This window comes from Centruroides sculpturatus, unplaced genomic scaffold (genome assembly GCF_000671375.1).
Source record: "Centruroides sculpturatus isolate CEXI.00-Female unplaced genomic scaffold, Cexi_2.0 scaffold217, whole genome shotgun sequence".
In the NCBI taxonomy this organism is placed as follows: domain Eukaryota; kingdom Metazoa; phylum Arthropoda; class Arachnida; order Scorpiones; family Buthidae; genus Centruroides; species Centruroides sculpturatus.
In genome coordinates, this window is record NW_019384750.1 from 281439 (window position 1) to 304708 (window position 23270).

The 23270-nt window shown below is 30.9% G+C and overlaps 1 protein-coding gene across 2 annotated transcripts in view; it reads left to right on the forward strand.

The window, feature by feature from the left end:
* Positions 1-1151: 1151 nt before the first annotated feature.
* Positions 1152-23270, forward strand: part of LOC111628545 (arginine and glutamate-rich protein 1-like) — a 44483-nt gene continuing 22364 nt past the window's right edge. For both annotated transcript variants that reach the window (XM_023372357.1, XM_023372358.1), the window contains exons 1-2: positions 1152-1392; positions 13387-13512. In XM_023372357.1, coding sequence (XP_023228125.1) covers positions 1238-1392; positions 13387-13512 — 281 coding nt within the window. In that variant the 5' untranslated portion in view covers positions 1152-1237. The remainder of the gene's footprint in view (positions 1393-13386; positions 13513-23270) is intronic.

Here is a 23270-nt window from a genome sequence, read left to right on the forward strand (position 1 = left end):
CTACTTNACAGCCTTAGTCCGTAAACTTCACACGTGTCGGGCTGTGATTGGCTCATGTATTTAAGGATTCCTACAGCGTAAAATTCTTATAAAGTGGAACGTATCTAAGCGTTATAGGGGGTCTACTGTATACTAATATACTGTACTAATTACATGGGATATAATAATATAGTACACTAATAATGGATTTTTTCAAACTTTTCGGTTATCCGACTTTTCAATTATCTGACCAACCCCAGTCCCCAATTGAGTCGGATAATCGATGCTCTACTGTATATTTAATACCGAGGAGCCTAGTACAGGTATCTGTTTTATTGTATTTTGTCACTATTTTACTATACTTTTTATACTTATATATTTCACGCTATGGTTAATTTTATTACTACATGTTTTATATAGTTTCCGTAAGAGTTTATATTTTTGTTATATATATAATATAAAATACACATAATGTCGACATTTATACATAAATATAGTGTATATCCGGCTTTATATGCTCTTTCTTTTGAACACTACGCTTTCGTAGTGTTCAAAAGAAACTCATCGTGAGTTCGGCACAAGGGCAGTCGGATGGTGAGAACGTAGCCTAACTTATTCGTTTTTTTTAACCCTCTCTGTCCTACTGGCACTAAGACGGCCTTTTTTAAAGATAGCCCATCATGGATTTGGCAAGGCTTCCAATGTGCGCGGCGAAGTGGTGACGGACGGGACCCAACATATCCGGACGGACCAGTCGCGAAAAATTCCTGGAATTTTTCGACCCGTCCGCTTTGATTCCGGAGCGATAGGCTGCCACATTAACCACTCGGCCGTCCGGGCGTCCAAGGAGACGGGCAGGTAGTAGGAGACGGGGCACGACATATATGAAAAATTTTCCGGTTAGTTGTTCGTCTGGATTCGATTCCGGATCTCCCGGAGCAGCAGGTAGAAGTCTTAACCGCCTCATTCATTTGCCTATCATTTATACTATTTAGATACTTTTATTGATTAGTTGAACATTTATCTGTAAAAATAATTATTTTTAATTACTTCCGAAATAAAAACACATACCTAATATTCTTTTTAAATCAATACATGAAATATAGTAAAAAAATATTGATAAAAAAAAATCATTCGTTTGCTAGTGTCGAACGAAGCGCTCCTAGCGAGAAATTAAACAATTAATGATCGAGTTTGGCGTCCATTATTAGTCGTTCGGAAGATTGAAATTAATCTTAATTAGAAGTCGAAAATAAATATGGGAAGATCTAGAAGCAGAAGCAGATCGCCTAGCAAGCATCGGCATCGCAGTAAACATTCTCATAAGCGGTCTAGATCGAGAGAAAAAAGTAAAGAACGGATTAGCAAGTTAAGACTGACGAGTCGGACACCAGAAAGAAGATTCCGCTCAAGGTAAAAATTTCCATTACAGAAATAGAAACGATTTGATGTGAAGTAAATCAAATGATTTAATCGTTGCTTAAAAACTCGCTAAAAATAACGTTATTTCACTGTTGATTTATTTCCAAGATATTTTAATATAGAAATAATTATTGCATTATCTTTACGAATTTTAAAAAATAAAATAAAAATGCTCGTTGCAGTTGTAAACATTTATCATTTATTCATAAAGTATATTTTGTAATTTGATTAAAAACTAATATGTAAATGTTTGGTAATTCATAATCATTGATGTATTTTTATAAGGTAAAACATTAATTTGTAAGTAACAATAAAATACAGTATGTTTATATTAAAATTATACATGATGAACATATGTAATATTTATATGTTTTTCTGAGTTGTGTAACATTGAAAACTTACAAAATTACTCATAAAATATTAGAAATATTTATGTAAACATTTCCTCTAACTATACCATATTGTATAGGAAACAAACGAGTGGTTGTTTGTTAACGAGATTTGGTACTTGGTAAACGGATTCTGAAATAAATTGTCATAGCCAAATATAATGTATAATAAGTTTTATTTGTTAAATTTGAGCAACGTGTACTCTCAGTTATCTGGGCTAATCTCTGCTAGTTGAGGCATAGATAATCTGCGAGTCTGTTTTATTGTGAGTGAATCGAAATTTTTAGCTTTTAATTTTGCATTAAATTTGACATAATAGTTTGTATACCATGAATAACATATGTTTTGAGAATGATAATTAATTAATAAACTTTAGATGTGATCAGAGTTGAATAAAACTTTTAATGTAAATGGAAAATTTGGAAAAATTTATTGAACTAGTGTCAAGCGGTTTACAATCAATTTCTTGTATTATTAACCAAGAATGACGGGTTGCCGACTAGATATCATTGTAAAACGTGAATTTTGCAATACAGTGGGTGATCGGTTAACGAACAGATTGGATAACGAACACTTTCGCAAAAGATTTTTGTGTTTGGACAACGAACACATGATCGGATAACGAACACAAGAAGAAGCGACATAAAATAATGAATACCGATTGGTCTTCTCTTGTCTTCGGGCAACAATTCGAAACTTTTCGGAGTGCGGGAGACGTCAACATCAACGCTCAAGCCGGTATATACCAATCGGATAGTATTCCTCCGAACTTTGAAACTCTCCCTTGTAATTCCAGCCTTTTATTTTTCTGACAAAACAATTCTTTAATGTATCCGCGAGACTGTCGGGTAGGCACAAATTAAGTTTTGCGTCTGTTTTTTTTTTTTTTCTTTTCAAAAGGTGAGAGTATAATAGCAAAGGTAGAAAGTGGGCAGAAGATGCCTAATGTTGCTGGGCAGTATGGCGTGAATAGGTCTACATTAGGCCGTAGTTCAATCTTATTTAAGAAAAATACTGTATAATCAAGAAGACTCAAGCAGCTAAAGGAGTAACAAAAGTCACATCTGAGAATTAAAGAACATCGAAGAGTTCATAATGGAACCTGAAACGGATCTGACGACAAAAGAACGTCAAAAACTCTTGAATGAAGAACACCAAGAAACTCGGCGAGATATGTTTTCTTCTGAAAAAGAGGATTAATGCCGATATTTGCTACTAAAGATCTTTTGAAGAAGTGGGAAGATGTCAGAACAACAGTCTTAGAATGGCATCCAAACCAGGTTGAAGCTTGGGGATTTCTATAATTGTAATCCTATTAATTACTTATGAAAAATCCTGAAGAAGAGAGAAAAGCAATCGACATTAGACAGATTCTTTAACCCTTTCAAGCGGAAAAAACATGACTAATAAAAACGCAAGACTGTGCATGTATGTATTTTTATTATTACGTATAAATAAACGTAGTAAGAAAGTATATATTTTTTTATTTTTGGCAGTCTCCAGAACGAATTAATTAAATTCCCATTAAAACCTATGGTAAATTGATAATCGGTTAACGAACAATTCGGATAGCGAACAAAGTCTTGGAACGGATTATGTTCGTTAACCGATCACCCACTGTATTAATGATTTATTGATAAGGAAATACTTCAAAACATTTTTCTTTAAACAGTTTTACAACTTATTTCTTAATGGAAAAAAAAATACAGTATATGAGGTGAAGCTATTAAATAATGAGATGGCCCACTGTGAGTCATGTACTTATAGTAGTGAGATTGCTTGTGCAGTGAATGATCTGATTTGAAGGTTGTAGAAACAGTTGAGATAAGCATTTTAATTAATTTAATTATACTTAGGGCTAAAAGCAATTTCTGTAATAATTTTGTTACATCTATAGAATAATTTGCCTAGATCCCAATCGATATTTGTGTATATGCCCTCATCTATTAAAGGATGAAATAGACAAAATTAACATTGACATCTGGTTGCATCATTTGTTGTCACCACTTGTGCACCAGATGTGGAAGGTAACACACCTCCTTTGTAACTGCTCCCTGCATCTTGTAGTAATGTCTGAACCTACAACTCTGTCATTTTACTGTTTTTGGTATGTCAGTATATAATTTAAACTGTCTGTATAACATTAGTTCATAACATAATTCAGCTAACATAATTTACATTGATAATGCATACTGCTCATATAGTCATGGCGACATTTTCATCTTTATATTATATAGCTTTAGGCATAGTTTTAAGTTTATTTTTTTCACCTTGTATAATTTTTAAGTATACTAAAACCTTTAGTTAATTCCAACTGATGAGGGACTATTTTCTATTGGAAAATAGTTTGAAATGCATTTTGGGTTTTTTGGTTTCCCTACTTATGTGATCATCTTATTGTACACCCCCTTTATGTTTTTTTAAATGTTTTTGCTTTGATTGCCGAGTGTTTGTGCCCATTATCATTGGTGTGATAAGCTCTTACTATTATCTGCCTCATGGTTATAGATATTTTAATTAATTTAATTATATACCTAGGGTTAAAAGCAATTTCTGTAATAATTTGAGATAAGCATTGTTTGCTTTCACTTGTTGTTTGTCTGTAAGTAGTTGTATAAGATGCATATGTGCAGTTGCTTTGCTGAAATGAAATGGCTGACAGCAGAGTCAGAATTGCAGGAGAACATCATCTTGTGATGAGATGTGGATTTTCCAGTACAGTCCAGAAACAGAGAGACAATTGTTGCACTCTAAAATTCCCACATTGCTGAGAATGAAAGAAAGCAAGAATGAGTACATCAAAAGTGATAGAAAAGCTGATTTATTTTAATATCAACGGCATGATAATGATTGAATGGGTGCCAGAGGGTAAGACAGTTAACTAACATTATTACCTCAAGGTTCTAGTCAAGCTGACAGAACAAGTAAGAGCCGCCGCAAACTACAGGATGCGGGAGCTAGCGTGCGCTCCTAAGCCCCGCCTTTTTTCCCATGATGCTATGAGCCATTTTTGCTAGGTAAGCTACGCGAGCATGAAGCAGCCGCAAACTACACAACGTTTGCTCGCGTAACGTAGTCCACATGACGTGGATTCTGTGGTTTCCACAGATGTAGATTGGCTATAGAACAAGATTTTATTATAACCTATACTTGTAATCAGTCAGTTTTCGTTCCGAACTTTGAAACAGCATGGAAAAAAAATGTTTACTAGTTAAGCCTAACTAGGCTTAACTAGCCGAAAACTATTTATACTGTATATTACTATTTACATACAACGGTTATACTATTTTCTTTTCAATACTGAATGTATTAATTATGTAATTTACGTACATCGATAAAATTCTATTATTTCTTTTTCGATATGTGACATGTTTATGTAGTCATCCGTCTTCCCCGCTCTCTCTTGCTAGCGTAAATGCTCTAGTTGTTGAAATATCTGAACAGCGAGCGTACTCTCGTATCGCTGCGCTAGCGAAGGAAAAACAGCGTGGGCAAGAAGACATGGGCGGAGCCTTCGACGTCATCGGTTGTGCTAGCGCACATTTGCTAGCGTGTTTGCTCTCGCAAAGCCCTAGTTTGCGGCGGCTCTAAGGAAGAATAGATCAGGGGCTGTATTCTGGTCATTGTCTGTCATCTGTCACAAGCTGGTCACTGATTGGCTAATCATTTATTTACATATTGAGAGATCATCAAGTCTCTCTAAACGCAATTCTGGACAACTTTTTCTTTCTTCGCTTCTCTCATTTATCAGAGACAAATGGATAGTTGTCTTTCGACCAGTCTATCATCTTTTGCCTCAATTTTGTTATATCCAATATGGATGACTGGATGCTACTCGTGCTGTACAATCATATTAGAGAATGTTCTCTATCTTGGAAGAAATATTTCTAGATAGAAAATGCTTCTGATTTTTTTCTAGTGCCTACTCGGAAACATCAGTGATTCCATTCTTTTTTTTTTTTAATTATCCTACATCAATTATTGAACTATCGATTATGATGTTAATCTTACTTAGATAGTTAAGGAGAAATTAGATGGTAATATTTCAAAAAATATCTAAGTACACACGCTTTTCTAACTTAGGTTATTAAAATTTTTATTTGTTAAGAGACAAATTGACATTACAATCTAAAAACGTTATAAAACAAAAAAAAAATTTAGTAATAACTTTGTCAAAGTTACGTGCTTTATTTGAACATGTTCTTTCCTTGCCACTTGATCTATGATTATGTACATGATATTGCATTTTCAAAAATTTTATAATTTCATTCGTTAAAATTCTATACTGTGTTGCGTGCACAGATAACCCAAACATGTATAATCAACTGAATAGAATCGTGATATCAACAACAAAGACGAGATCGTTATGAACAACCAGAAATGCCACTATGTATGAGAGACAAATTTCATCTCTCGCTTTGATGTCAGATCTGTGGAAAGGCAATGCTTGGATTCTCTATAAGGACAGCACACTAGCCTACAGGGCATTGTCTATAAAGCATTAACTGGCTGATAAGATCCCAGTATTGGACCATCCACCTTGCTCACTGGACTTAGCTCCATGTGACTTACCTTTTCCCAAAGTTGAAATCCACATTGAAGGGCACCCATTTTCAGATAGTTGATGAGGTAAAGGAAAAATGGCAATGCTATTAAAGCAGATAACATCCAACGACTTGCAGCATTTCTTCCATTAATGGAAAATTTGTATTCAATGGTTTATAGATAGAGAAGGGGAGTATGTTGAAGGGGACAACAATTAAGTTGTACAGTTGTAATAAAAATTCACAATTTTGTAACCAGTCTTATTATTTAATAGCCACATATCGTACACATAAGTAAAGTAATACTGTTCAAGGATCAACTATACTTACCATATATGCTAGGCTATTTAATTTGTCTTAACATTCTGGAAGTAGTCTGTAATATTTCTTTGTTTTTGGTCATAAATTGTTTATTTATTGTAACATGTATTTTTCATGTAGTAGTAATGTTATAGTATACAAAACCTTGTTGTTCCCTTATAATCTAGTAATGTGTTGACACATTGCAAAGCTATAGCAAGAGAAACATGAGGTGAAGAGACAAAATATTTTTCATTTATTTTGTTCATCCCTTCACCTCATTTTCACTCTATTGTCTTCACAGTCCTTTGTGGTGATAGTGTCTACAATGTCCTTATTGGTCAGCTGATGAAACCTGGATTACAAGCATCACTTTGAAACCATTCCTCTAAATTTTCATCATCTTTTTCAAAGCCCAACTCTGATGAAATTTTTGCACTGATTAAAGCAACCAATGCAAAAATTTACTGGTGTTGTCTTCTTCAACATCAATTTGATTATTTTCTGCAGGTATTTGGACAAGAATTTTCCACTAAGACCAATGTAATGTTACATGTTTTATTTTAGACATACTATGCACTATGTCCATCAATGAAAACTGTTTCCAGAATTTGGGTAGTGTAACAGTTTCATCAATAAGATTTTTCAGGAGTTTGGACCTGTAATGTTTCACAGATACTCTTTGATTCATATGTTGGACTAATGCAGTGACATTTGGAGGCAAAAACTTAACAAAAATGTTGCTTGTCATCCATGTCCCTTTCTGATTGTAGTAAATTACAGGGAAGTATTTAGTTTCAATATGTTTTAAAGGAACAAGGTTTCTTAGCTTTTCCAATTAAAATAAGCTTTTATGGTTTCCTGAAACATAAGCAAAGCATAAAACCATTTCTAAGACACATAATGGTCACTCATTCTTTACTAAACCAAATGGTTCCTGTAATTAATCAAGCTATTTTATGCTACAATTAATAATTAGAAATGAAGTAATTTGGTACTAGAAATAGATATAAGGCACCATCTCTTAACAAAATTAATAATTATTATAATTTAATATTTATTAAATGATTTAGAACAGTCTGCAAGAAAAGAATTGTCCTGGAGCAGGCGTCAAACCTGCAGCTCGCTTACTGTGCAGTGCGCTACCCAATGTCTACCTCTGATACCAAATGACTTAATTTTTAATACAGTGGGTGATCGGTTAACAAACATAATCTGTTCCAAGATTATGTTCGCTATCCGAATTGTTCATTAACTGATTATCGATATATCATAGATTTTTGTGGAAATTTGATTAATTTGTTCTGGAGACCCACAAAAATAAATAAAAAATTTATATACTTTTTTACTATGTTTATAATAACTAAAATCAATCTCTCTATTTTTTCATGGATGGCACATCTTTGTTTGTTAGATGTGATTTTCGTTACTCCTTTATCTGCTTGAGTCTTTTTGATTATATCTTTCTTAGCTAAGATTGTGCTTACTGTAGACCTGTTGAAACCTGGCAACATCAGACACCTTCCTACTTTCTACCTTGGCTATTATCTCTTGCTTAGTTTCTGTAGTGAATACAGTTCTTGACACTCCACTCTTTTTAGACCCTATAATATTATCAGTTTTCTTAAATAAAAAGTTCAGAAAAGCACTTACAAAGATTTAGAGAACAGAAATTAACTAGTGCAAAAAGGTTATGTATACAACTGTGAAAGTCTCATTCCATTTTACTTTATTTATAATTTTTTTATGTCTGTTATATCTTTTATATTTTGTAATCATTTTATTGGGGGATCATTTTTTTTTTTTGTTTTGTTTTTTGTTATTAGGTGGGGTGGAATACAATCATCTCTGATGTTTCCAATTAAATATAAATAAAAATAATAAAAATAAACAATTCATAAATGTCAGTAAAATATAAATATAATTTTACAAATCTTAAATGCATCGTCGCTTCTTGTTTGTGTTCTGTGAGGTGTTCATTGTCCGAACATAAAAATCTTTTGTGAAATTGTTTGTGATCCGAACTGTTCATTAGCCAATCACCCACTATAATTAATTATAGCATAAAATAGCCTGATTAATATAGCCAGGACTAGACAGAGCAGTGGGTATTAATCTGTGACCAATAAAATTAGGTTTTTTATATACAGAGATATTAAAGTGACAATGAACGTACTCTCTGATGCAACTAAGTGCACCTGACTGAATTTAGGGGTCAAAAATAAAAACACATTGTGTTCATCTAACAAAAAATGTTAGATGCACACAATGAACAAAAGGTGTGAAAAATGAACAAACCACAAGAACAAAACAATCTATGGAAATTACTTTGTTCTTAGATCATCCCTCTGTATTGGCAAGTGGAAGGATTGTCTCCCATTGCTGGCAGGTACAGGGATCGCCTCTTGTGGCAGCAAGTGCAAAGTTCACCTGTCTGCATCCATCACATATAAGGATCACCTCTTTTGTGCCTAACAAGTGCAGGGATTGCTTCTTTTTTCCAGTTCTGCTTCATTTCTATCACATTACAACAAAGTCTGTGATATCCTAGTTATAAAATTTATGCATACTTTGTTTACTCCAAAGTTATAGTTTTTTTAATAACTGTGGAGTTATTCCTTTTGATAATTTTAAACTATTCATGGAGCCTGTGCCAGCTCTTAAAAAATTTTTTTGTAATTTTTCTGCTTTTTAAGTTTGTGAAAGTTTGGATTTATATCATCTCAATAGTTGGAGGAAATTTCTGATCTAAAACAGAAGTGCAGAATATGTCCTATCATGCAAATGAGATTTGGGGAAATTAAAGTGGTCCCAGGAAAATTTGTGGTATAAAAAATAATATTGCAACATTAGCCCTAAAATATGGAATAGCATCTTGGCTAAGCCTATACACATTAATTGAGGAAATTTGCTAAAATATAGGGATCTCATATTTTAAAAATGAAATTGAAATGTTGTTTACTTTGTTTTTGATCAATTCAGTCACTTGTTACATTGCTGCATACTTACATGGGTATGCACTTTCAGTAATGATGAATTGTTGTTGATTATTGAATCACAGTTTCAATATTTTATGAAAAGCCAAAACATAGCTTTAAAAAGAACCAAAAAAGAAAACCCCACTTTTATTTCAAAACTCTATGTAATGGATAAAATTTCATGCAGGCTTGAATTAAATTGAAATATTTTGCTTTGGAAATTTGCAAATTAATAAACTGTGTTTGAAAACTTTTTCTGAATTGTTTTGATTAAATTAAATAACTAAATAGAAAGTTTTATCATCATTTTATAACCATTATTTTCTTTATTTTTTTCATATTTTTTTATAGATTTATTATAAAATTAAAAATATTAATGTTGAAATATATTTTGAAACATAATAATATGGCCACATTAAAAAATAATAATAATGAAAATGTCAGTCAAAAACTCTAAAAAAAAAAGTTTATTGTTTTGCAAAAAATCAGTGCCTTTCTTAATTGAAACTGTTCTGAAAGAAAAAAACAATTTATTTCTGTTCCCATCAAACATTTTTACTGATTTTTATAGTTTCAATGGTGCTGAATATGAATCTGTCAACAGAATTGGCCTAACACCCACCACTTTTGAGAGAAACAAGTTTTTTGAAGGAAAACACTTTCTGTTCAAAATATCATATTTATTGACTAGACACATTGCTAATTAGATACAAATAAATGTATGATAATTACTCCTTTTTATAATTCTATACATTTAAAAACTGAACACACTTAATGACATGTTTTCTTCCTTTCATATTCTTCTGAAATCTCTCACTGTAGAGTCCAACAGTAAACCTTCTGTACTGCTTTTCCATTTGAGAAAGAGTGTGATGGAACCTTTCTCCATGGTCATCAGAAACAGCTCCTAGGTTTATGGGAAAAAATCTTAAGTGAGAATGCAGGAAATGCATCTTGAGTGTCATATTGCAACCTAGTGTTTAGTAGGATGTTACCAGCTTCTCCATGATTTCCTCATAGTTGTTAGATCATACATTCCCCAAAAACTTCTTGCTCATGTTTTTGAATGTCTCTCATGCTGTCCTTTCTACTGAGTTAACTTTTTCCTTCAAAAGCTATCTTATTTGGGGATAAAAATATTCCCACCTCTACTTTTGCATTGCTCAGATGAAAAAACTTTTGCTTCTTTTTCTCTGTCCATACCTTTCACAAAGTTTTTCATCAAACCAATTTCATATGAAGAGGACATAAGAGGATTTTAGTTTTCTTCATCAGAGCAGGAAAAGCAATATTCTTCTGACGTTGTATGTTTGCTGTGTGATTGCTGTGTTCTGCTGTTTTTTATGTGAATGGAACAGTTGAGCAAGAACCAATTTGTAATTGGTTCTTGCTCAACTGTTCCATTCACATAAAAAACAGCAGAATTTAATTTATCCTTCTTGAAGACCTGTTAGCATTGCAAACAACTTTGAGGTCAGTACACACATTCCACTTATGCTCATTGTATTTTATCTTGTCCAGTGTTATCTTCATGTTGTTGTTAGTTTCTTTCATGTAAACAGCATGAGGGACCAAAATGGATTGATGTTTGTTGCCATTGTGCAGCAAAACTCCTTTAAGGCTTAACTTGATGACTCAATAGAGTCTCCACTCTGTAGGATCCTGTGACAGCTGAGCTCCTCCAACAAATGCAGTACAGGTAGCCCTCGGTTTACGCCAATTCACAATAACGCCGTTGCGTAATTCGCTGTTTTGAGGTGTAATTCCCCGATTTTCCCTATGCCAGACTGATTTTCATTTCAGTGTTGATGTATTTACCGAGCCGCGACATTGCATATTCGTTAAAACAAAGATTTTTATTAAATATATTTATTTTTTCTGTTTAATATTATTGGGTATGTATACATTTGCATTAAATTAATATTAAAATACTAAACGTTTAGGTACCCACGAGTCAAGATATTAAACTTGATAGTCCAATAAATGGCATCCGAATCCATAGCGCCAATGAATGTATCCCATATCAGTTCATTCAGGACGACACAATAGCACTTCCTGCGATCGCAAATTATCGTTAGTGAGACAAATCTACTTCTCATTGGCCAGATGATATTTATCTCTCCTTAGCCACCTTGAATTTTCCCGCTCAAACTGACCTTATATATGCGCTACGGCGACCGGTGGTCAACCAATCAGTGTCTTCGCTCGTCCATAGCTCTACGTCAGGTTAACATATCTTTTCAACTAAGGAAAGTTTGACGGATGAAGTTTGTGAGTTAAACAATGTTGGGAGCGAAGTGCAAATGTAAAAAGGAGCATCATATTCGATTATATTCCGAAATTCTTAATGAAACAAATCAAAAATATAAACAATTAAAGATGGATACTTTTTTCCAAAAAATGTAAGAAATTCGAAACTAAAATTTTTAAATAAAAACATTTTACTTTATTTTATGATAAAATACATTTTAAAAATTAAAAATTTATATGTATTTTGTATTATATTGTATTAATAAACAAAATTATTAGCTTATTTTTCACTTATGTAGAACCTAACCCTATACCTCACTGTAAATATGGGTTCATTTTACGCCGATTCGATTTGCGCCGGCTTTTGTAGGAACGGAACTGCAGCGTAAACCAAGGGCTTCCTGTATATTGTTGCAAAAAATGAGATTGTCCTCCATTGAAAAAAATTTCACATTTCTTGATTTCCTTTTTCTGTAACAGGAAATCTTAACTTTGTTTTTTTTTTTTTTTAAGTTTCCACTGCTGGAGACATGATGCAAGTAGTTTACCCTTTCTTTTTGTAAGATCCAAATCATGATTCAGATTGCATATTATATAATAATTTTATATTATTTATTTTATTCAACAGTAACATAAAATTTGTCTAAAAGAGGCATCTAAAAAAACTGTAAGTAATAGATTTTGGACTTCAGATTCATATTCAGCACACTAAAATACATTAAAAAATCATATTTTCTTTCACGGAAAGATTTTAATACAGAACAGTGTAATTTTTTTAGAAAATTGTATGACCATTGTCATTGTAAAGAAATTTTGCATTTTTTGGATGTTAAAAAGATTTTTTGATAGTTAAAATTCTAAAATAGATACAATATTTTTAGTATTAACTGGTTAGAAAATGTAAAATAGATATACATTTTCCTAATTCACTGTTCCTATTTGTAATATGTTGGGGAAAATTATTCTATAGCATTGGAGATGATGTCTTAATTTGATAAAAGAAGGTCTAAAATTTTTAAGAATTGCTTGAAAATTTAACTCAAAGAACTGTTTAAACGGACAAGTTTCCCATAATAAGGTGTATAGCAATAATGTGCATGTTTTTCTCAGCTTTATTGAAATGGAGAAAAAGAAATATTTCGTAGTATAGTATCCCCTTATTATATTGCACATATAGGGAAACAAACCAAATAAGTAATATTAGATGATGCAATATAATCAATGAACTATCCATTATTGGCTAAGCACATTTACATTTAGAAGACAAAAGAATATGATGGGCCTATATCCAAATGAGTGATATAATGAGGGGTTAATGTATATATAACTGATAGAGTTAATAACTAAGAACTGGCTTACTGATTTTGAAAATACAAGATTTTATTATAATAAATGCCTAGATTCTAATTTGACAACAGTTACTATGTTTTAAGTTTTAAAAAATTAAAATAAGCTCATGACCCTGAAATTGTCTGTTAAATTTTTAGAATAAAATATTAATTTAATAAGTAAATTTTTTTAAGGAAACATTCCCGTTCATCTTCATCAAGTAGCAGTAGTGATGCATTAGATGGACTACACAGTTCAAGTAGAAGAAAGATGAAAAAAATGGACGAAGTTGAACGATTGGCAGAATTGGAAAGACAGAGGTTGGTTTATTAAATTTTGAATTGTTTATTTTAAACATTTTATTAATATTGAAATGAATTAAAATATAAAAAAAATTATCATTTACAATGATTATATTAAAATGAAAAACTTTTTATACTATATGGTTTAAATATTAAATCATTATAAATACTATATATAATAGTAGTAAAATAATATATGGTGTTCATTTAAAGTAATTATCACTTTTAGTACAAAATGTATTTAAATTCAAAAAATGCTAGATGATTAATTTAAATTTCAGAAAAAAAAATATACAGTATTACAGTACCCTCTCAATATATTGTGCATATAGGGAGACAAACCAAATAAGTGATATATTGGATGGTGCAATATAACCAATAAACTATCCATTATTGGCTAAAGCACTGTAATAATTTAGTAATTTTTCTGGAAATTTTACTTTGTGGAATATATATTCTGAAAACATGAAATGATTTTAAGAATGTGAGAGTGAAAATAAATTATTTAAGTTAAAAAAATTTTAATGTTAGTTTTATTCATCATGAAATTATCTCAAGCTACACATTGTTAAGGATTTATTTTAGTTTTGATAGATCTATCAAATTTTAAAGTTTTCAATATAAGAATAATGTTTTTTAATTATATGCAATTAAATTAGTTTATTATTGTCTTTAACAAAGATTTAACTATGCATGTAATATTTTTTTATTTGAAATTGTTGATTATTACATTGTTGCTGTTTTAAGCAATATAGTTGATTTTGATCTAGATTATTTTTCTACTATAGAGTTTTGCTTATGTAATACAGTACAGGTTTTTCTTAAAATTTTTTGTGAAATTATAACAATTTCAGTAATGTTTAAATCAAGAATAATAGGTATATATGTTTACAAATATAATTAAAATTATGCTTTTATTTTTTGAATTTATTAATTATTACTTTTATCGACAAATTTAATTTAAAAATTTGGCATTCAAGGACTGATTTCAAATGATAAATTTTTCTATACTCAAAGATAGTGAAAAATGGTGATTTTTATTGTTTATACTATTAATTATTTTACATATAAGAATATTTTTCTTGATTTATTTGTGTGATATATTATATCTGTATTTTCTAGTATACAGTCAAAACAAAGGATTGACAAATAATTACAAGCATATAAATTATATTTAATTTCTATAGTAAAAGTTTAGTGTAATTTATATGCTTGTTATTATTTGTTGATTCTTTGTTCTGGCTTTTGCAGTTTTTCCATTTTTTTTCTATTGTTTTTTAAAACTTATTTATACATTTTTGAAATTCTTAGATATTATATAAAACTGTCATTTTATTTAATGTTTTAACTGACACATTTATTGACAATAATTTTTTTTAAGAAAAGTTACTCATAAAAATGGAAAATAATAAGTACTTTCATTTTTATTATTAAAGTTAAATCACCTTCAGGTTGTTAGCAAAATTTTCTGCTGGAAACAGTGAGAAATTGTTTTTATATATTTAAATACAGTGATACCTCAGTTTTTGTTGATAATCCTTTCGAAAACAGTCGGCAAAATCCAAAACTGATGAAAACTGAGGCAATTATTTCCATATGAATCAACGTAAATCCAATTAATTTGTTCTAGACACTCCAAAATACATACCAAAAACACATTTTTTTAGAGAATAAATATAGTGTTTAATACTAAAAACAATATGAAATTAATATGAAATGAATATAAAAGATTAATATAATGGCCTCTGAAACAGAATTGCCATATAACTGTTTTTGATTGATCCAAATTAATAATAACTGTTCGACATCTTCAATTATTTGTGATCTCTGTTATGTTAGCACATTCACGCCTTTTGCTATATTAGTCTCATTTATTGCTTCCTTTTTTTCACCACAATGGAACTTATTGTGGATGGTGATTTCCCATATGAGGGGGACCAAAAAAAAAAAAACCAAACTGAGAGCGCACTGCCATTCGTAGATGTAGTAGAGAGTTCTCCTGCTAGATGGACCTTCATGAAACAGCTGTGCAGACAGCATCAGTTTGTAGTTTCTCTTACTGTTATTTTGTTCCACCTGTGAAATTCTGGGTGTCCTTCAACATCTCGAAATGATGAAAACATTGAAAATATCTGCCAAAAAAGTTTTAAGACATCTGTGAGAAGATGTGCGAAGGAAACACGTGGAACTTTGGCAATCAAATGATTGGTTCCTTCATCACAACACCCCCACACACACAGCCTTACAAGTGACCCACTGTTTGGTCTCTCCGGGATGTCCTGTTGTTCCCCACCCTCCATATTCACCAGACTTAACTTTGTGTGACTTTTTTCTGTTTCTGAGAATGAAGAAAAATCTAAAAGGGAAGCATTTTGATGATGTGGAGGCGGTAAAAACAACTTCACTAAGGGTACTGGATGATATCAAGTTTGAAGAGTTCCAGAGATGCTTCAAACAGTGGGGGAAAAAGACTTTACAAGTGCAGTGCATCTAATGGCAAATACTTTGAAGGTGACTGAAGGAATTTTGTAAAAAAAGTTAATAAATAAAGTTTTTATGCAAAAAATTCATTTTTTTTTTTTGTCCCTCCACGTACATGCAACCGATTTCAATAATCTTAATGCTGCTCTTGTATTTTTTCAATGATTTTCTTCCACTCGATCATGTTCCTGGCCTTCTTCAAAGGGCTGCTGGCTCTGGAAACTTTCTTTGGCCCCATGATGGAGTTAAAAGGAAAGGAAAGTAATGGAATTGTTTGGCTAGACATGCAGGGTAATGTTCACACAATGAGAAACAATGCCACAGTGAGCAGGAAAAAGCATGGGTTGCCCTTTGATTTCACAAAATTAGCAGTGAGATCACGTGGTCACGCTGACAAAAACTGAGACAAATTTTTTGTGGAAAAAATCAATGATAAATAAAGTCAATGAAAACCAAGGTATTACTGTATATAAAACAAGCAATATCGTAATTTATTTTGAATCTGAATGTTCTACATTTGAATTACTAGTTTGTATATTAATTTGAAGAAAGTTTGGATAAGTGCAAATGTACTTATTATTTTTCAGTTTATATAAGTTAATTTTTAATTTATAAAAACCTTTACTAACTTTTTATCATAAAGCCTGGTACCCACATGCGGCAACGGACAACGGAAACGGTCGACGGAACGTCAAAATGACGTCACTTTTGCCGTCGACGTCGACGGAATACGAAGTTGAAAATTTTCAACTTTTACCGCGACGGAAAGCGGCATGGTAAAAATTAGACCAATAGGAAGACCGTTTAGCAATGTCGTCATAAAGATCACGTGGGACGATAGCATTTGAACTATGGCGGTCGACAAGCTAAAAAGCTTTATTTGTACACTAATACGCTTATATATTTCATTTATACTCTATATTACTATCCGATTTAAATATTAATGTTAAATAGACTTACTTATTGTGTAAAGTATTGGGAATGAAGTAAGCGTAATTCGGCGACGAAAGTATTCGATATTCCTAACTTTCGATGATTTAGAATATTTTTCCTATCCAAATTATTCGTTTTTGAGATTTATTTTATTTGCTATAAGATCGAAGGCAAACTTGAAAAGTTTAATTGATATAACAAAGCAATCCCGGTAGACGCCATTTACGACTACTGGCACGTGGCCTACCTATTGTAGAAGCTTGTTTATACTTACGGCTGGCAGATGGCGCGTTTCAATTGTAGGGTAATTTCCGCATGTGAGTACACGCCACACGGAAAGACGACGGAACGGCAACTGTTTCCGTCGACGATTTCCGTCGTTCGTTGCCGCACGTGAGTACCAGGCTTAATTGTGTCAGTGAAAATATTTAACAGTTTAACATAAACTATTTCATATATATATATACATATATATGAAATAGTTTCATGAATTAATGAAGAAATGAATAAGTCAAATATGTATGTATGTATGTATATACACATATTTGACTTATTCATTTCTTTATTAATTGTATTTATTATTAATGTAGTTTTTTTATAAAGAAAATGTATAAATAATGAGAAGAATAATATTGCATGTTTATAAAATTTTTTTTATATTTTTAAGGTATTACTTTAATAAAGTATAAGTAATATTCTGATAATATGAAACAACTGATTTAATCATTGATCACATTTTTATTACCTATTATTTTTACCCAGCCATGAATAGATTATAACAACTTAGTTTATTGATAGTCATTTTCTGTATTTTTAAATAAATAAAAGTTAAAGTTTAGCCACCAAATTGTTAAATTTATTAAATACTGAAATTTTTAAAAATTAATCATTTAGCATTTGTTCATGTCTTACTATTTTTATTTTTCTTAAAAATTTCATCATTTTGATTATCATTTCTTTTGCTAATTTAAAATTTTTGAATTCCTAGTATTTTTACTTTAATATTTGTACTTAAAGTGATTAAACTAGTTTTTAAAAGCTTTTGCATCATCACATACTATGTACTGAAATTCCAGACTTTAACACATTGATATCAGGTATTTTTTTGTTTAAGAATTTTGTAATGCTTCATATTTTTCTAATATTTAAAAGTAAACTGTATATTATATATTAAAATGTGAATTCACTTAATTTTTAATCCCATCATAAAGTATTCTTAAAAATGATATAAAACTTTATAATGAAATCAATTTCCTTAAATAACTCAAATTTCTGTTATTTACTTAGAAGCAATGAGACAATAGTAAAAGATTTTCAACCTGATGCCTGTGTGTTAATTTACTTCCAATGTAGTAAATCTCAATTTTACAAATATTCTGAATATTTGATATCCATTGGTTGGTTTATTTTTTAAATAGTATTTTCTGAATTGTGAACCTCAATGTTGATAGAATGTATTGAATCAACATTGAGATCAACTAAATTATAAAAACCACTAAAACTTTTCATCTTGTCAACAATTTGTGTTGTTTTCCAATATTGTATTATATTTCAGTAATGACATTATGATATAGAAAGTATGAAGTGATTAAAGATATAAAATTATGCTGATGGTTGTGAAATAAGCACAGAATTGAAATTATGTAATTCATTTTATAAATGCAAAAAGTTATACAAACAAACAAAATGTTGTATGAAATTTTTCATTCTGTAAAATACAATGTGAAGAGAGTAGGTTCAACAATCAAAATGCATATCTAATTGTAAAATAAAAATTTTTCAAATTAATTTTCTCTATTGATTTAATTTTTAAAATAAACTATATATACACTTTTCGGCTTCTTTCGGCGATATTTATTGAGAAGAAATCTCATCTATGGAAAGTAACTTTTCTTTACAAATTACAAACTGATTGCGGGTATAAAGCTGCTTGAGGGCACCTTTTTTGTTTGCTAATTTATAAAAGTCAGAGTCTTCTATTCCAACAACAACAGCCAACACGTTTTGGGCATCTATATGGCCATAGTCAACATCAGAGACTTGTATTCGTACGGTATCACCAATTTGAGCAGGAGGAAATTTTCTTTTTGAGGTCCGTAACATTTTTGTTGCTTGCAGTAGAAGATTCTCTTTCGCGGCCGCTCTTTTTATAGAAATAACTTCATATTGTTTAGTCGGGGCTTGATATGAAGATGTGGTGGGTTGCAGCTCCTCTTTAATATTTTCCTTTGCAATATGGTATTCATTATGGCCACTGCTCAAATTTTCTTCAAAAGTATTAACAATCTTCTAAAATATCACTTATGGTAGCTGCTATTTCGTTGTGAATGTGTCTCTTTAATCCAATCAATTCAGTTTGGTAGACTATCAATACAGCATTTTTATTTTTATTATTTTTTTTATTTTATTTTTAACCACGGTGTATTACGGGTAACGTTGGAAAGAGTTTAAAATACAGCCATTTAAAAACACTTCAAATACATTTTCACATTAATACGGTAAACCTAATATATTAATACATTTATAATTTTTACTTTATAACATCATATATTTTAACAGAAACAATATAACACAATACTCACTTTTAACATGTTTTCATAAAATCTTGTATAATTATAACTTTTAAAGAATGTGTATGTTCTACAATATAATGTCGCAGCAATTATGATCTTTTTACAGATTAATAATACGTAGTATATTAATATTAACACATTTTCAAGAGAACACATCTACACTTTTACAATATATTTCACTTATTATTTTATGTCACAATATATTACAATCAATTTTATCTATTAGCGCCATCTATTATATTGTACCACAGTTGATCTATTTACATACCATTTGAAATATTTATTAAATTATCATCTTTACATTTTATAATCTCTATATGTTCTTTAAATTTACGTTTATACATATCTTTTTCCAAATGAATTATTTTTATGTTATTTCTATTTTACACTTACTATTTTTTATATGGTTGAACCATGGAGAATTATTGTGTTTTAGTCTAATTGCTGCTTCGTGTTCTTTAATTCTTAATTCTAAAGTTCTACTAGTTTCACCTATATAATTTTTCGGTTTTTGGCAATCACAACTAATTTTATATACTACACCTGATTTTTTTAAATTATCAACCTTCATTTTATATTTATTATTATTATTATAAATATTACGTGAAATTTTATTGGTCAAAGATGGGGCCAAAACAATATTTTCTCTTTTTAAAAATTTGCTACAATTATTATAAATCTCATTAATATAAGGAAAACTATTATAACTCTTATCTTTTTTGTATTTGGTATTAAATCTGTTGTTATAATATTGATAGTCTACCGAACTGAATTGATCGGATTAAAGAGACACATTCACAATATTAACAATCTCTTTGAGTTGTTCTTTGGTTTCAATATTTGCGATTTGTTTGCCAGGCAAAGATGATGATGCTATGCCTCTTTCTGGTTTAACGCCAAACATGGCTTCATAAGGATTTTGGCATATTCCTTTGTGATATGTAGTGTTATTGGCAAATTGTACAAATGGCAAACCATTGACCATTCATTTGTATCATTATCGTTTATCCATACAGTTAACATATTCTGTATATTATGATTGGCCCTTTCAACTGAGCCTTGTGTTTGACTATGATGAGGCTTTCCATGAACTATCTTAACATCTTTCCACATAGCACATAGTTCAGATATGACTTGATTACAGAATTCCTACCATTATCTGAATGCAATATAGCTGGAGCACCAAATGTTAAAAATATTTGAAGAAGGTGATATGCTACTTCTTCAGCTATCTTAGTTTTCAAAGGTCGTAGCTGGACAAATTTCGTTAAATGATCTTGATACACTATTATGAACTGATATTCGTCGTCCCTGTCTATCTGATAGACCTGCAGTTGTTACTGCAGGTCTATCAGATCGACTTGATGTCTTGAGTTTAACTCCAAACTGACCATTAGTTTCACAACAATACTTTTTATGGTGCATTATGTTTCATTTGACATTGTTTACATAAATTAAAATACAACATTACAACTTCATATGTAATATTTTTGTAACTTAAGTTGCAATTCTTTAAGCATATGTGTTCTTCCTCCATGGCCTGTTCTGCTGTGAGTTTCAGATAGTATACTGAACAATTCATCATTGGTAACATAATACTGTATATTCATTTCTCCTGGTTTTAATGGTATAATTAATTTCTCTTCATCATTAATTTTTAAAACATCAAAACGTTTTAATCATCTGTAACAGCGATTCCCAACCTGTGGTACTCGTACCCCTAGGGGTACGCGATAGGTTGTTTAGGGGTACAAAAAAAAGTTAGTTATTATGGCAGAAAAAATAATATATTATGTATCACAAACTAATAGTATTAAAAAATTATTAGGTAAAATATGTTCCTTGCAACAATCACAACTTTATTATACATTTTTTCGTTTACTTTTTTTTCTTTAATTTAAAGTTACAATATGTAAAATTAACAATACGGGTACTCACTAAATTTCTTAAATGAGGGGTACAATCTAGAGATATGACATGTCACGGGGTACGCTAATGAAAAAAGGTTGGGAACCACTGATCTANATAGGTTGTTTAGGGGTACAGAAAAAAGTTAGTTATTATGGCAGAAAAAATAATATATTATGTATCACAAACTAATAGTATTAAAAAATTATTAGGTAAAATATGTTCCTTGCAACAATCACAACTTTATTATACATTTTTTTATTTACTTTTTTTTCTTTAATTTAAAGTTACAATATGTAAAATTAACAATACGAGTGAGTACTCACTAAATTTCTTAAATGAGGGGTACAATCTAGAAATATGACATGTCACGGGGTACGCTAATGAAAAAAGGTTGGGAACCACTGATCTGTAATCCAAAAGTGTGCTGCACTTAGTTTTAGCAGAAATCACTTCAGAAAGTATTTTAGAGTACTTTTCTTGAGAAAAATAAAGACAATTGTCTTCTCGTTTACTTGCAATTAATGCACATAACATTTCAAAAAAGTTCTTGGTTCACTGCAGTATCCATTCAATATAAATTAGGGTATCGGATAAAAAAATATAATTTAAGAAAACATTGCACGCACCAGCAAACCTTGCATAAGACTGACAAACAGCAGTGTTCCAGAGTATAACAAATAGATACCACTTGATTTCAATTGCAGCAGAACAAAGAATTTGGCAACAGACTGTTGCCTTTCTGTCGACATTGGCTTCCTGGGTGTTGTTTTGACCTCCACCAAAGCTTATCTGTGCTTGTTGACATACACCGATGATTGTTTGAATGTATAATAATATAACCAAATATCCTGTCTTTCACCAACGTATTTTTTGTGTGTCAACATTCACTGGAGAATATCGACATTCTCTAATTTCAGTCTTTCATGCTAACATATACACTATGTATAAATTTAGCAAATATGGTAGAAGCATGATAACTGATGTTAAAAGAATTGTATATGATTACCAATAGTCTTTTGACAGATAGATATGATATATTTTACTATGATCTATACTATTATATAAAGAGACAACGTATTTTTCGTTTGTGACCACTAACCGTGAAAACTACTGAACCAATCGTTACCAAATTTTAACTGTAGCATCTTTATGACCCCCGGAATGTTTACCACTAATCAAACCTGCAGATTTTTTATTAATTAAATAAAACTACAATGGATTTTTGTCTAGGGTTAAGGCTTTTATGTCCAACAGTTGGCGCTACGAGTATGACGCCTTAAGTTTGCTTTTCTGTGAGGATGGACTAAAGCAGATCATCATCTATCTATCTATATAAATAAAAATGTAATGTTCGTTCGTTCCTACCAATTCCTTTGAAATTTTCACACTACGCTGCATTCGAATACGCACGTGTTTTTATATAATATACGTGTCGAAATTCCCCCACTGAAGGGAGATGGTTAGGATTAAGGCTTACCATAAAGAACTCTGCTTCTATTTCTACTATTTTAGATGTGGTTTTTTGCGTTTTTGATTCCGTTTTAATAGGGCACGCCAAGAGAATGTACACTAAAAAGAAATTTTTCGGAAAATTTCCCCCCACACGGAGAAAGTGTTATACATTTATACATTTTGAGCCACAACAACGCGTGGCGGGGTCTGCTAGTTTTTAATACACTCCCGCGAAGGTTTCTGGCATTTATCCTACGATAGATGGCGCGCGTTTACACGAGCGTTCGAGCACTGTGTGTTCGATCGATTTCAAATTGTGAAGCCCATTCCCCCTTAAAAAAATATCTCTATATATGCATTTGTGAACTGTTATTTACGATATTTGTAATAATTTTTGTTTAATCACTTTATTTCAACTTTTTTTTG